We start from the raw sequence: 16,591 nt of genomic DNA, 5'->3' as shown, positions 1-16,591 counted from the left end.
ATAAATGTGTGTGTGTGTGTGTGTGTGTGTGTGTGTATAAATGTGTATGCATGTGTGTGTGTGTGTGTATGCATGTGTGTGTGTGTATGAAGGTGTGTGTGTGTGTGTGTATGAAGGTGTATGCATGTGTGTGTGTGTGTATGAAGGTGTATATATGTGTGTGTGTGTGTGTGTGTGTGTGTGTATGAAGGTGTATGCATGTGTGTGTGTGTATGAAGGTGTATGCATGTGTGTGTGTGTGTGTGTGTATGCATCTTGCTCAGGCATTTTGAGGCCATACAGTCGAGCCCTTCTGATGTCAGCGTTGAAGAACACGGACAAATGGCTTGAAATAAACTGCAGTGGCAGTAAAAAGAGACCCAGGGACACTGATTGGGTATGATTAGGAGAGTGGGTGAGTGTGTGTACCTGTATGTGTGTGTGTGTGCGTCTGTGTGTTTGAGTGTGTGTGTGTCGGGCGGGCATTGATGGCCAAGGAGCAGGGTGCCAGAGACCACCCAGGGAGACTGAAAACGGTGAGATTTTGGGGGGTTAGCTGAGGTGTGTGTGTGTGTGTGTGTGTGTGGTGATGGGTGGCACAAGGACAGAAAGAGCGATCTTAAAATTGTGCTGCTGAGCACTCAGGCTTTTGTGGGAGTCAGTCTGGGCTGTGCGATATGACCAAAATCTCCTATCACCACAATGATATACTGTATATCACAATACTGCCACAATATTAATCAAATGTAGGTTTTTACTCCCATTTGATAAGTGGTGGGGCTATATTTTTTAGCACTGTGAATATGAAAAAACCTCATTATGCAAGCATATCATCAATATCACCATATGTCGATATAAATGAAATTCGTATCATGTGGAAGAATTATCACAATATATAATACACTGCACAATATGGCACAGTCCTGGTCCCACACACACACCCACACACTTTTACATGGGACAAAAAAGCAACTTGCGATTTCAGCTTTGCCCATCCATTTTCCCGACAACAAACAGGAAAGGGTGGGGTGTACGTCTGTGTGCTTTGCTCTTCTGAGAATTCGCTAAAGTAAACAGATTCTCGGCAAGACGAGGTGGCTAAGACAGCTGACGCTGAAGAGACGAGAGGAGAGGAGAGGAGAGGCTCAGCTATTTAAAACCACTTGCTGATTGCCAGTCTCTAATTACAAGAACCACAAAAGTGAAGACTGGTAGAAAGAAGCTTTTCTTTGTCTGTGTGTGTGTGCATAATGTTTACGTATTATTTTCCAGAGCCGTACATTCTGAGTAAATGTGGGTTTTATGAGAAAAAAAATAATGGGATGTCTCAGCCTGCACAACTCTGCACTGAATTGTAAGGTATGTGTGTTCATGTGTATGTGTGTGTGTGTGTGTGCATGTGGTGTGTACCTGTGCTGCTGTGAAGATAATTTCCTGCAGCTTTTAACAGGAACAAACAGTTCAGTTTCGCAGGATTTGAGTTCTAGGTAAAAACAACATGTACCACACACACACATACACATACACACACACACACACAAAAGTGCATTCTCATATAATTTGAGGTCTTGAAGGTGGCAATTACTGTCGCTTTTTCTGACAAGAATTTCATGACACAGCTTGTGAACGCCACATGGGCATGTCATGCCAGTCCTGCAGGGTCAACGCCACATGGGCATGTCATGCCAGTCCTGCAGGGTCAACGCCACATGGGCATGTCATGCCAGTCCTGCAGGGTCAACGCCACATGGGCATGTCATGCCAGTCCTGCAGGGTCAACGCTGTCGGGCCAGTACATTTCCACTGGGAGCCTGAGAGTGTGTGTGTGTGTGTGTGTGAGTGGGTAGTGGGACGACAATCAGTGGCATGTGGTGGAGAGAAGTTGAACAAAGGAAAGGAGGAGAAGAGAGAGAATGAGAGAGAGAGGGAAAGAAAACAGAAAGGAGGAAAAGAGAGGCAAGAGGAGATGAGACGCAATGAAGAAGAGAGGGAGGAGGCTGGTAGACAGAGAGAGGGAGAGAGGGAAGAGAGAGAGAGCGATGGAAGAGAAAGGAGAGAGGGAAGAGAGAGGGAGAGAGGGAAGAGAGAGGGAGAGAGGGAAGAGAGAGGGAGCGAGGGAAGAGCTGGAATGGATGCCTCCCATGAGTGAGAGTGACAGTAACCGAGTGAGGGATCACAGGCAGAGTTGATGCATTATTCAAACCGGGGCCAGGGCCCCCCTCAGATAACACAGGCCGTTCTGACTCCGCACTACTCCACACTACCTGTAGCTTCACTGGCCTGGGGGGAAGGGGGGATGTGGTTGTGAATGGGGAAGCTGGGTACTCATAAAAGCTGACTCAATTGAAAAAATATAATGTCCGCAACACTGCTTTTGACTCCCATACAATATTTAATGCACAACAGGCAACGTTTCGACCCTGCTGGGTCTTCTTCAGGCAATGTCAGTGTTGCGGACATTATATTTTTTCAATTGAGTAAGTTTTCTTTTGTCCTGCACCTGCCAGAAGGTGGGATGTGGACACAATAACTGTTTGCTGTACTCATAAAAGCTGCACACAGGAACTGAATGTCCCAGAAAGCTAGTGGGGGTACACATGTGACATGAAATAAGGCTTTCACTCTTTGTGCTGAAAAACATGCTGAATAAAGCACAGAGGCTGAACAACCGAATGAACATAATCTCAGCAGCTGGATATTCTGCAACTCTCTGTGGGCATTAAGAAAGAACTGAGCCAGTGGAACTCTCTCCTACTGTACACTCACTCACTCTCTCTTTCTGTCACTCACAGTGTCTCTTTCTGTGTGTGTGTGGGTCTCTCTCTCTCTCTCTCTCTCTGTGTGTGTGTCTCTCTCTCTCTCTCTCTCTCTCTCTCTCTCTCTCAGGGCTAGCGGCTGAATATTCATGGCCGTTGCTGGGGCAAGACTCGCCCTCATGCCTGCAGCTGCTACCACCACCACCACCTCCTCTCAGGGCCTCTCCCCAAAGATGGCAGCAATACGGAGAGAACACTCCAGTCCTTCTCTGGGGCTTTCACTGGAATGCAGACACTGGTTGATGTGCCGATGGAAACCGCATATACAGTACAAACCAAAATGTCATCTAGATACACTTTTATTAAGTTCAGCATTTTGATTAAGCGTAGGCAACGAGTAGTGCCTTTATTTCTTTTGAAATCTCCATGCAACCACACCAACATCGTACAATAATATACATCAATATATTTGTACAGACCATAGCTGTCACTCTACATTTATTCTGTATTCATGAAACTTAAATATTGACTATGATTCAGGAGAGTGGCATCTCTGCTCCTTTAAAATTCCCCTTGATTGTTCTGCTTTGACTGCACCTCTCAGCGATTCTTGGCACTATTTTTGCCGTCTGGGTCTCAGCTTCGGAAAGGGACAGCAGTGGTGATGACGGCAGCATACTGATAGGAGGCGGCGGCGGAATCTCATTCAGCACATGTGACACTGAGAGGAGGGCTGAGGGAAACGGCAGATATCATCTCTCTTCTCCAAATCAGGCAAAAGTGGCCCTTTGCAGAAATCACTGCACTGCAGTATGCAAGCAAGCCAGTCCCTATTCGTATGAATAAATGAGCCACCTCCCGTCCCCCCTGATGGGGGGGGGTGAAGGTGCTTTGTGGCAACAGATCAGAGGGCGATTCTTCCTTAATGCTATGCATGGATTCCTTTTCATGCGGTTAATATCCTTCTTCTGGGTCATTCTATTGGAGGAAAAAAGGGTGCTCTTTCATGCGAGCTTGTTTGGTATAAAAAAAAAAACGCTTTGGGTCCGTTGGAGTGCAATTATTAGGGGGTAGCGAGACAAAATTGCTCCGGAAATTTTCTGGTAAAAGGCTGTTTTTATTCATTCCCTGCTACAATTTGAGCGCAGACTTTGCAAAAGAGTCAGACTTTTCTGCCAGTCTTCTGACGTTCTGGCCTACATGAAGTCAATGCCATGCAGTATTCAATAACAGTATGTGCTTAAAGGAATTATCCGAGTAAAATGCACTTTAGATCAATTTACGGATGATTGGGAGTACATACGCTGAGTTGACATCAAAATCATGTCATTCGATGTGTTTTGAGAAAGTTCGATTTTACCGCTTTTAGTCAAAACTCGCTAGCCTGTTAGTGACCAGGGCATGTCATTTCGCCGCTACAAAACGCTATTTTTATACCTCTTCTACAGTTCCAAACAACATTACACTTACGTGGTAGTGAGTAGAGGATCCCTAAAGCCAAACTGAAGTATCCCGAGGTCTTTATGTGGTCGGATAGAGAGTCCAGAATGAATTTCATCAAGCCAGTACCTTTCCGGAAATGTTGCTGCTGCAGCTAGCATCTTTAGGGGAAAGTCTGTAGGAGTCGATTGCATCACGTCGTTGCACGACATCACGTCACGTGACATTTCAAAATTCCAACCTGTTAGTAAGCTAGGGTTTGCTGTTGCATACAACTTTCGAAAGAAATACAAATTTCGAAAGAAATACTGGACTATGTTTAAACAAAAAAAAACGTGTTACTCCACACCTACGGCTAACGAGTTTTGACTAAAAACGGTAAAATCGAACTCTCAAAACACATCCGAATGACATGATTTTGATGTCAACTCAACGTATGTACTGTACTCCCAATCATCCGTAAATTAATCTAAAGTGCATTTTACTCCGGATAATTCCTTTAATATCGACCACTTTGAGCAACTCCATGCTCTTATCTAAACTTCCACCTTATGCCTCCAACCTTTTAAGCACTGAACACATTTCTGACTCATATTGACTTCTGAACTTCACTCACAGTTTCATCTCTAAAGCCTCATTGGATCAAACACCATTTCACCTCCTGTAATCGCGGACCTATCTCCATGAATTATATCATATACGACTCAGCAATTTCGGCCTCCTTACCAGTCTAAAGATTCACCCTCTGAACTATACCAACCTCCTCTTCTCTCTCACACACACACTCTCTCTCTCACACACACACACACTCTCTCTCACTCTCTCTCTCCTCATGATCCACATGCTCCTTTGCTCCTCCATTTCTGCTCTCAAAAGGCCCAAGCTGAGTTGGCGTGGGCAGATGAACTCCACCTCACCTCTTTGCTGCCCCCTCCCTTCCACCACTGAACTCTCAGGCCAGCGCCAGCCCTTTCATATTCACCGGCTGTTGGGCAGGCTGCCCATCACTGACCACTGACACACCAGCGGCCTGTCTCTGCCTTTGCTTACGCACACAGCCTCGCGTTCTCGGTATCCACTCTCCTCGCCTCCGAGCTGCACCACTCGCTCATGGCTGCGTGGGCTGACTTTGACTTCTCCAATTCCGTGTAACAACTGACTAATGATATCAGTGTCTCTCTCTCTCTCTCTCGTTCTCTTCTCTCTTTCACAGCAGATGGGGTGTCAGCTTTTTTCCACAGCACGAGTGTTGATGCTCTGTCTTTAATCTCCTGCAGACGTGGAGCTCCACAGTTGACGGTGCACTCTGACCTGCCTCTGACCCCCTGAGCCCGTTTGCTGTGCAAGGTTCTCGGGGTGGCTACGAGGAGATGCAATGAGAGCTGAGGCTTTGTTCTGTCTGGACAGCCGGCCCATAAGCCTGAGGGTGTGTGTGTGTGTGTGTGTGTGTGTGTGTGTGTGTGTGTGTGTGTGTGTGTGTGTGTGTGTGTGTGTGTGTGTGTGTGTGTGTTCCATCCACAAAGAAAAGGGCAGAGCTGCAGGCTAGTTGAAAATACAGTATCTTTCTGTACGTGTGTCTGATGGAATGTGTGTGTGTGTGTGCTGTGTGTATGTGTGATATGTGTGTTTTGTGTGCGTATGTGTGTGTGTGGTGTGCCAAGGCGGAGGAGGTTGCTTCAGGATAAAGCCATTCTGCTCGAAAGGAAAGATTTAGATTTAGAGAATGGTGTGGATGTGTGTGGGTTATGAGTGTGCATGGGTGTGCAATGCATGTGTGTGTGTGTGTGTGTGTGTATGTGTGTGAAACAGAAAAGCCGGGAGGCGGCTAAATCACAATCTGTGACCTGGGGGATCTCTGCAGCGCAGGTCTGTCTCATCTCGTATGTTGCTCATGTTTCACTCTCTCAGCCAGAAGCACAGAAGCAGAGAATCCCTCTCCTCACACGCCTGCTCTGCTGTCCTGGCCATCTCCATCCAACCACGTACGGCTATCCGCCCTCGCAGATAGGCCACCCCCACCCCACCACATTCTCCCCCATAGTCCCAGCGGACCCAGGTTCGTCTGCTCGATATTCCCGACAGCTCTCGGGAGAGTTTTACACAGCAGGTCTGGCTCGTCTGGCCTAGCCCATTGAGATGCAGCTCAACCTGTCAAAGTTCCTCTGCCTCAGAGGAGGAGAGAAAGAGGGGAGAGGAGAGGAGGAGGAGAAAACGAGAGGAGAGGAGGGGGAAGGAAGAGAAACGTTTTCGACCGGCTGGGGAATAATTATGCCTGTAGAGCTGGCATGCTTTCAGGCCGTTATTTAGACTGCGAACAGCAACAGAAGCCCTGGCCAAAGCCATGCATTTAAACGAGTGTAAATAGAATGTGCTACGAGGGTAGAGTGGCGTTGTGGCAGTGGTGTTGGTTGTGTTTATTTGTGTGAGTAGGGGTGTGTGTGTGCGTATGTGTACGTTGTACGTGCACGCGTACCTGTCTGTGTGTGTGTGTGTGTGTGTGTCATTGAGGGAGCCTTGAGCCTATTTGCTTGTGTGTTGTGAGGGGGTAGCGTTTTAAAAAGGAGAGTGGTTCGAAATGGAGGTGAGAAAAGGGGAACAGAATGCCAAGTTGGGTAAACAGGAGCAGAAGTGTGTGTTAGTGTGTGTGTGTGTGTGGTTTTAGGGGAGAGATACGAAAGATAGAGGTACAGAGAGAGAAAGAGAGAGAGAGAGCCAGAGATACAGAGAGAAAGAGAGAGAGGGAAGCTGAGATGCCATCAAAGGAGCGTTCAAAAGCACCTCTCTCGGCTGGCGCATGTAAAAATGTGACACAAATCTTGCCAAAGCGAGGCCTGCCATATTGCATAATGAAACAGGTCCTCTTGCCAAATTCTTATCCGACGGGCAGCGAGAGACAGAGCCGAGGTACAGCTAATGAAGTAAACGGATATGTGTGACATTCGGTGTGTGTGTGTCGTATGTGTGTGTAAGAAAAGAGAGAGATTTAGAGACAGAGACAGAAAGGCATGGAGCAACAGAGAATGATAATTTTAACTTCAGCACTTCCCAATCTAATCAGATGTTTGCAAATAAATGATTATGCTTTTGTTTAACACTGCATGTTTGTTTTAGGGAGGTATGGAGTATGACTATGAGAGTGTGAAAGAGTCCGACGGAGTGTGTAACTGTGTATGATGGGATGATTGTCTCTTTCTGTGTGTGTGTGTGTGTGTGTGTGTGTGTGTGTGTGTGTGTGTTGGGCTGTGACATTAACAACCACAGCGCTGTACAGATGATTCAGCCTGCCACTTTCTTGCTCAGCTGCCATTACACACACACTGCCAAAAGGGAGAGGGATGGCAGGGCTGAGACGTGGCATTTCACCTTCTCTTGTCCACTCTCTCTCACACACACACACACACTGCAGTCAAACACACACAGAGTGAGAGACTCACACACAGGTTGACAGTGACGTACACGTACACACAACCTTTCTGTAATCAATCCGTGAAGTCCTTGGTGACAGTAGTGCTGGACACATAGGGGGCAACTTATTCTCCTCATAAAATGAACTCTAGTGTGTGTGTGTTTGTGTGTGTGTGTGCTACGCCAATTCTTGGAGAAGAGCCCTGAAGGGCTTCCTGTGGCCTGTGACTGTCACACACTCTGATCAGTTATGGTGCAGGACCACTCTCAAACTACTGACGCACGAGTCATTGAAGCCCAATAGACTGATATGACTTAAAATGGACCCCAAAAGTCCAGATACATAACAACAGATAAATGGAATGTGGGTGAAACTGATTTTGGTGATAATCACAGATATTTCTTCAGTGCTGGTAATTGAATTATAAAAGACCTAATACACATAACACCTGGGGTCTGTGCAAGGAAGCGTGTCTCATAATATAAGAATTTGGCATGGGATAAGACACAATGTGTGCCACACAGTCATCAAAAATGGAGAAGGGCCTCATTCCCTGTTGATGTGTCCTGTTTTCTTGTATCTGCAGACTAAGAGACTTGTACGATAACAGTCTCTACTCTAGTATGTATGAAAGTTTATTGGGGAAAAAAACCCTGCATGTAAACAGAACACCTTTGTTGCTCAGGTAAAGGTATTAAGATATTTAGCAGACACTTTTATCCAAAGTGGCATAGACCAGCAACAGCGGGTTCAGAAAATGAACCCAGGCCAACCAATTGTCAGTCTGTGACTCTACTAACGTTGTATTTGTTCATGTAAGTATGGGAACATCTGTGAAATGGAATGTACTGTATGTGAGTATGTCATTTGCATTAGTAATGTTTGCACCCCCACCACGCACACGCACACGCACACACACACACACACACACACACACACACACACACACACACACACACACACACAGACACACACTTGCACAGGTATTTGTCACTGGTGAACACCGCTTTGCCTGGTTCGCTCCTGAATGCAGCGCATATGGACTGGGCACTGGCCACCCAAGCTGCCTCGTGGCACTGGCCCGAGGAGAGATGGTGTGAGAGGGTAGAGTGGGGAGAATGGTGGGGGCTTGGAATGTTCCGGACTCGGAGCAGGTTGCTGCCGCCTCACTGTGAAGCGTGGCAGCAGGCTGTTTGTTTGCCCGTGACTCCTCCTTATGAATCCGCTGCTAAGAGCCCCCAGCCTGAGGCTCGTGCCAAACACACATTTCCCCGCACACTTGAGCACGAGGCACGGCACCCTGTGGAGGTATAAACCAACTCTACTGTAAAATAGGCAACACACACACACACACACACCCACACGAAACAATCTCGCCCCGAGACAATCTCGCCCCGAGACCGACACGCATGTAGTCACCAGCAGAGCACTGTGTGGTAGGATATCGTCTCATCTCTGGTTCACTGCTGTGCCCGTTGCCTAGAGAACATATGTGTAGGGTGTAAAGAACATATTCCCTTTTAAGAGCTGTAGGTTGCTCTGAGTCGACCTAAAGATCAAAGGTAATATTTTATACATGGGAACAGGATGCATCCCACGATACACACAAACTCCAACCATGATGGGGCCCACAGATGCATTATGTGTGTGTGTGTGTGTGCGCGCATGCGTGTCTGTGTTAGTGTGCAAGTGTGTGAGTAAGAGTGAACGTTTGTGTATGTGTGCATAAACAGTTATGTCACTCACTTGTCCGTTCAGATGTTCAAAGAGAGGGCTGCAGTACAAAACAAACGCTGGAGTAAAAAGGCACTGCAGTATGTTTATTTATTCAGCAGACTACACCACAGTCTACTTCCATTGCTTTTTCTTGCAGGTAGTTTTTCAGAGCTGTGCACTTGCTCGTCGACACCTTACCACCCACGCAGGAGCTCTGAAGCCGAACAAAGCCCCGAACACTAGCGAGGGTCGAGATAATACAAGCAGATACGCCTTTATAACATTTACAAAGGTGATTACAGCTCAAACGTTTTTTTTTCTCCAAAGGCCAAAGTCAACAGTGGGAGTCGTGCGTCAGACAAAAGGCACGCGTAAGATTGCAAATGAGGAGATTGCATTATGGGACTGAGCATTGGCTAGGCCAGGAGGAAAGAAAACAATCTGTGATTATCTGACAGGACTGCATTACGCAGGCTAATGAATGATGTGAACTAGGTGCGCGAGCTGGCACATGAAAGCCAAACGCTCTCTTCTGCGCGTGCCTGGGTGAGGTTAACAAGCTGTCGGGCCAGAGCCAAGCCGGGACGAGGTGCGCACCGCCACAAGGTCTCACCCAACGAGAGCCGTGACGAGCCGAGACGAGCCGAGACGATGCTTTTAAAAAACAACAAACAGACAAACAGTTTAGCATTCATGTCACTCTCCGATCAGGGAGTGTGAAACATCAATATTTGCTTGGCAGAATGTTGGAGGCTTGATCTAAGCCGTTTTAATGTGGTGATCATAATCAATAAGATAAACACACACAAGTCTTCCCTTGGCTACAGGCTGTTTACCGAAAAGACAACTGGGCGTGATCTGGCTGAATCATTACTCATTCTAAGCGCATGAGGGATCCAACATCTGTGCTAATAAGCCGCATTAATTCCCACTTGGATAACAGCACTGGCTTATTTAAAGCACGTGGTGAGATCCTGTTACACAGAGATCAGTGCAGCAGAGGGGGGGGGGGGGTGCCCGAGTCCACGTTTGGTTTCCAGGAGGTCCATGGAGTTGGCAGCACACGCTAGTGAAGACATCCCACTTATATACAGTTCACTATTCCCCCATTCAGAGAAGAGAATAGACCTGACATCTATGTGCAGGCCTCCTGGCACTTGGTTAAAAAGAGTCTTCAAGAGCTTGTGGAAAAAATACCCCGCCTGCCAGAGAGTCTTGTCTGTCAGCTCTGAGACAGTTCCAAGTGAATACAATTTTATGGTCATTAAAATCCGACTTGGGCATACAAATAAGAGGTTCATCTGAAAGAGTGGGTCCCTCAGGACTTGAAGGCGAAGCGAGCGAGGTGGGTTTATGATGGATTTCTGCCGACAAACGAAAGGAAGAACAACAAATCCCATGAGGGCATGTGGGTTTCATTTCTGTCGCTGCCTGCGCGCAAAAGCATCCTGAATGCCGCGCGCTAATTCTGCCTTTCAGACTCGCCTTTGTAAGGACTGGCAACGTTAAGAAATGGAGGCAAGAGTGATAAACAAAAACAAACAAAACACCTCCCTAGTTCATCCCCATTTGCTACAGAAAGGAGCGCGTCAGTACAAACGCAACAGCAAGCATCCTACTCATTTGTGAACGGGTCTATTATTAATAGCAAGAGAGACAGAGAGAGAGATGTCTGTGAAACCCACACGTCACTCTCCCACGTTCAGATGGGGAGCAGAACTGTCATGGCGTCACAGAAGACTTCGTCTTGTGGGGTGGGATGTCAAGCCAAGACGAACATATCTGCAGACAACTTGATTAAATGTTATCCCTGAAAGCGCTGAAAACCAGCAGTAATACTGTCTAGCTTTTCTCCTCTCCTCTCTTGTTCCTCCTCTCCTCTCTCTTTCTTCCTCTCCTCTCCTCTCTCTTTCTTTCCACAAACCCATCAGTTATGTTCCGGATGTTTGCCTCTCTATTTTGAATGCCTCTGGATGTTTTTGTCCCACTATACCGAGCAAATGAGGAGCCGGGCTGCCTTAGAATGCTTCAAATGCACTACAAATGCTACTCCATTCCACGCACAATTCAAGCAAATCCCCCAAGGTTTGTCTCCGAGTCCAAATGCATAATGTAATACTGTTATAACCTTACTAGATGTCTTTGTGAGACAACAAGACACAAAACACTTGTGTGAAGGGCTGAGCTGCTTCTGTGAGGGCTTGGCTGGTCTCGCATCACAGTGTGTGTGTGTGGAGTAAATGGAACTGTGCTGAACTCATCATCAGAAGCAGCAGCAGTGCGCAGGCAGGTGCGGGCACGAGGGCAAAGGCAGTGGCAGGGGCGCGAGCTGTACGTTCTCCGCCAGGCACCAGGGTTAACCTAACGCTGGGCCCCTAATGCAGAGAGAGCCCAGTCCTGCTGTGCTCGCGCGGACAAACTGACAGCCGAGTCGCTACTCTGCGCTGTAGGTTCTGCAGAAGAGAGGGAAGAAGAGATAGAGAGAGGGAGCGAGCGAGTGAAGAGAAAGACAAGAGAAAGTGAGAGAGAGTGAAGAGTGAGAGACAGTAAAAACAATGAGAAGGAGAGAGAAAGAGAGAGAGAGAAAGAGAGAGAGTTAGAGGGAAAGGGAGAAGGATGTTGCTGCAGGCTACCGAGGCAGGCAGGCTGGCTGCCGTAGTCAGTGTGCTTTAGTGTAGCAGCAGTACTGTGCTGAGCTGGCAGCTACAGACGCAGAGAGAAGCCTGGAATCAACATAAACTGGTGGAGATCATTCACTGGCCACCAGGGACGGGTAAACACCCTGCATTAAATGGCTGCTGGTAAAAGGGAAGACAACACCCACACACACACACACACACACACACACACACACACACAAGCAGCCGAAAGCTTTAGAGCTATTGGAAAACCTCTCATCATGGCCACTGAACAGAGAGCAATGCAGGCTGTGATGCTATAGACTAAGTGCTTGACTAGGAACTGTTCCCTAGCCTAGCTAAGGCTGAATAATGAAACTTAAGTACTCACAATCCCACACATTTACCAGCAAAACTTTGTCACCACACATCTCTGTCACAACAACAATGGTGCCTTAATGGAGTCATTTGTCATTTCTTATGTGAGACTCTCTTCATAGTATCTCTCCAGGCACTCATATGCACACATCATTTACCTATTATTAAGCATTCAGTCACGACACCACCAGGTGTCTCTCATTACAAACAGCCCATTTATTAAGTTAATATCCTCCCTTCTGCCCACTACCAAAAACCAGCGCGGCACTGTTGCCACAGCACTCACGTTGCCATGGTTGACGAAGCCGTGTTTCCTGGCGATCCTCTCGGCTTCATGGGCGCCGCCGGCGATGTGCACGGCCCAGGAGTTGGAGTAGGTGCCTGCAGCGGTGGTGGCGTGGCCCCCCAGGGTCCTCAGGGGAAGGAGGAGCTGGAGGAGGAGGAGGAGGTGGAGGTGGAGGTGTAGGTGTAGGGGGGAGCAGAAGAGCCCCAGCGTGCAGCAGGCCCAGCCGGGCATCCATGAACAGGGGGGCTGGGTCTCTGGCAGCCGGAGGGAGGGAGGGGAGGAGGGGCAGAGGCCGCTTGTGCTTGCCCCCTGCAGGCTGCTACGGAGAACTACACGCAGGACCTGCAGGGGACAAGGAGAATGTCTCGTCAGTTTAAACAAACATTTTCACTAGCCACCACACACACACACACACACACACACACACAACCATGAAAGCCTTCCACAGCGTCTCATCTCGCACTATCATGAAGACATCCCATGTGACTGAAAAGCCTCTCTCTCTCTCGCACACACACACATACTTTGGTCTCGTCTACTTGAGACAAAAGCACAGCTCTGTGACATCCTGTGATCCCACATCGCGGTTGTCAAATTTGTGCTTCCTATCTTTAGAGAAGAAACCAGATCTTGGATCAGACAGGTCTGTTGCAGTCTGCCTTCTAATGGATGATTCGTGCACAAGAGCGCACACACACACACACACACACCTCGTCTCTCCAGCCAGACTATCGGTGGGAAGCCTGGCCCACATTGTATCTCAACCTAGCCAAGCACCACCTTGGCCTGCTGTGCCAACCAACATGCAAAACAATGAACCTTGGAGCTTTACACCATTTGTAGACCTGAAATACATCAATACCTTCGTTCTTTGCTAAATGAAATTCTCCAAATTCAATGATGGCTTCTTTGTTGCACTAAAAGGAATTTCCAAAATGCAATAACTGTTTCTCTTTTCCAATTGGCAGTCGTCTGTCGTTGTGACTGCTTCAATAAATGTAAGTTTACATCTGCCACATCTATTTATGCCTTTTCTGGATGCACTTACCCCTCTGTTACCCACATCCAAAACAACCATTGTCTGAGCAGCTGGCTGGCACAAATGATCTCCTGCATTTCCAATTTTGTGAACATTTATGCACAAAACAGACTGTTATTCTGAGCACAAGTAGTATGTAGCAAAAACTACACCCCCCACCCACCCACACACACACACACAGCCCCAACTCCCGAGAGGCAAAAAAACACTACTCCAGCTGTGCTGCACCTCCCAAAACTCAAGTTTGTGCACGTTTCCCCACATCCTGCACATACGTAGTGTTCCTGAGTAATACAACCTGCCACCACCACCACCACCACCACCCCCCCCCCACCCACCCCCTTCCCCTCTATCTTTCCAAATTACCTGCTGCCATCTAATGCACTTAACATATGGTGAGGTGATGCTTAACAATCATTCATCAAACGAGTGCTCATGATGGCTATTATGAGCAAGCCCTCTGTGAGCATTTGAGGTGGGACACACTCCTGGTTGACACAGCTGCACACACACAGAGCAGCAAAATTGAGTAAAGTGAGCTCATTAGCCAATCTGTCTGACTCACATATTATACAGCCTCATTCAGCTCTGCTGTGCTCATTACCAAGGGGGTTCAACTACAAGGAGGCCTAGTTACCACACTCACTTTTCAAAAAGAGCTCTTCCTCTGGTCTACCGCACGACAGACAACGGAGATGGAGGAGGAGATGAAGAAGGAACCCTGGACGAGAAACACAAAGCTGGGAAGGAAATCCTCATGACAGATAAAGCGTAAGCTCTGCATGGGAACAAGAGGAATGGAATGTCTCCGAACACTCTAATTTAAATTTTGCAGTGCCAGCTTCTTCACAACCATTCACCTCGCTTAGAATAGTCGCTGTGAAACGTCAGCAGAATTGTCTGCGCACAGCAAAGCGTGCGTGCTCCTGGAACATTCAACATACAAAAGCCTGGAACTACAAATCAGGAAATGCGTCGACCGAAGCGCCTATGAATCTGGAGCGCATTATATTTGTCTAGGGATGGCATGTTGAACATCTGGAAGCTATCGGACATCCAAGCGGTCGGGTGGCGAATGCCACAATTCAATTTCTGTTGTGACAAAAATATGAAATAATCAATTGCCTTGAGAGCAACTCTCTCCCAGCATCAAGAGCCAATCTAAATAATTTCCTTGGAAGCCTCAGAGGGTGATGGGGGTGCCTGTCTGAGTAAGGAGCCTGAAAAGCATCGTGGGACGTCTCTCTCTAACCAGCTGCTGAAAGCAGGTGGCGAACTGCAGGCCTGCACATCATCACTGGCCTCATTAAAAAGCTGGCACAGAGCAGGTACAGGTGGGCACTGAGTGGGCACGTCGATGGCATCACTGCCAACCGGGAGTTTCGTACTTTTGGAAATGGGAGAGCAGGGGGTACGGGGTCATGTACTCCAACGGGGGGCGAGATGAAGCAGCATCTGATCAAAAAGCATGTGGCTGCCATTTCTGAGTTTGCCTGAATTCGTCTTGTAACTTTCAAGCATCAGACATCAGTGCAGTTACCATTTAAAGTGGCAATTACGCAGACATGGGAAAGCTTTCTGACTACAATCTCCCCATTCAGCCTTGTCTGAACAACAGCTGAATAATACGATTTTCCATCTTAAGTGCCAATTAAAATGGAGAAAAGTGGTGGCCTAATTCAAGTGCCATCGCCCCAAGTACAAAGGGAGATTGTTAACGGTTGCTGGAATCCCAATTGAAATCTTTTTAATGAATTGTGATTACATATGTTAGAACCATTACACTCCACAGCTTTGACGCTCGGCCGGCTCGATTCCAATCTGAAGATGTGTTTATCAGAATACGTTGTTTTGTCCCTCTGATAAAAAAAATTACTCACAAGAAGATTGGCGCTCTCTGATCTTTTCTCGACCTGATTCCACATCATCAGACACCATTCAGACTTGAACTAAAAGACTCCTTTTGTTGTTGCCTTCAGGGGAACCGATCTCAGTGTCTGCCTTCTGCCATCTCCAGTCAGTGTGAGAATGCTGAGAGAGGCCAATACGAATATATTATTATCTAACCCCTAAGTTCAAGGGCACTCAACTCAAATTGTATGAGTGAGCGCTCTGATGCTAGGGCTGCAGTGATATACCGCTACTGTGGTATGGAAATTAAAGTCCATGAATGATTATCATACTGTGTACAATTTGCTGAATATCGGTATGGACATGAAATAACTGCCAAATGGGCTTTAAGAGCACCATCCTGAACCATCCCATACCATTTCAAATTGCACTATGAAAACTTTTTCCCACCTCCTGGCTAAATCTGTGTTTTAAATCTGGCAACCTCTGACTTACAAACAGACAAACAGACAAATACCATGAAACTATAATATTTTCAGAGAATTATCATGAAATCTCATACATTTTCAACCCTTGATGTGACAACATGCATGCTACTCTCCCTATTAAATAATACAAAAGTCTTTCACTTCCACATATCTATTAAAGAATGTGATGAACTGACTACGCCAAGTAAACATGTTAGTTGAAAAATTATTCCTAAAGTGATGTCCTACACCAGGGGTGTTAAAGATTCGGCCCCCGGGACCAAATCCGACCACCCTGCAGGTTTCATACGGCCCCCCCAAATGTTTAGGGAAAATTTTGGAAGGGAACATTTTGAAAATGAATTAAATAGATACTGACATCCAGATGTCATCGTCTCTGTGTAATAAGCAATATCTCTATGATATGATAAATTGATTAAACCTAGCACTACAAATCATCCTCAGGAGGCAAGATGCACCAAAGGAAAATGTGGTTTGCAGTTGAAAAAGAGAAAGAGTGGAAAGTAGCTTTGCCTTGCACTGACAATTATATAATGTTGGTGTAGTCATATACCCTGTCCTACTCTATGCAGTTTCACTTTGATACTGAAAAAAAGTCAATGAGAAACTGTGTGACATAACACCTACATAAGGA

The 16,591-nt window shown here is 47.0% G+C and overlaps 1 protein-coding gene across 4 annotated transcripts in view; it reads right to left on the bottom strand.

Moving 5' to 3' along the window:
* The window catches only part of furinb (furin (paired basic amino acid cleaving enzyme) b), an 87,143-nt gene that overhangs the window by 67,342 nt on the left and 3,210 nt on the right, over positions 1 to 16,591 (bottom strand). For 3 of the 4 annotated variants that reach the window (XM_048256480.1, XM_048256483.1, XM_048256481.1), the window contains exon 2: positions 12,580 to 12,921. In XM_048256480.1, coding sequence (XP_048112437.1) covers positions 12,580 to 12,810 — 231 coding nt within the window. In that variant the 5' untranslated portion in view covers positions 12,811 to 12,921. Of the gene's footprint in view, positions 1 to 12,579; positions 12,922 to 14,264; positions 14,285 to 16,591 lie in introns of those variants that run through there. The other variant, XM_048256484.1, reaches the window with a different exon arrangement.

Source organism: Alosa alosa, chromosome 11 (assembly GCF_017589495.1).
Source record: "Alosa alosa isolate M-15738 ecotype Scorff River chromosome 11, AALO_Geno_1.1, whole genome shotgun sequence".
NCBI lineage: Eukaryota > Metazoa > Chordata > Actinopteri > Clupeiformes > Clupeidae > Alosa > Alosa alosa.
This window is presented reverse-complemented; position numbering and strand designations above follow the sequence as displayed.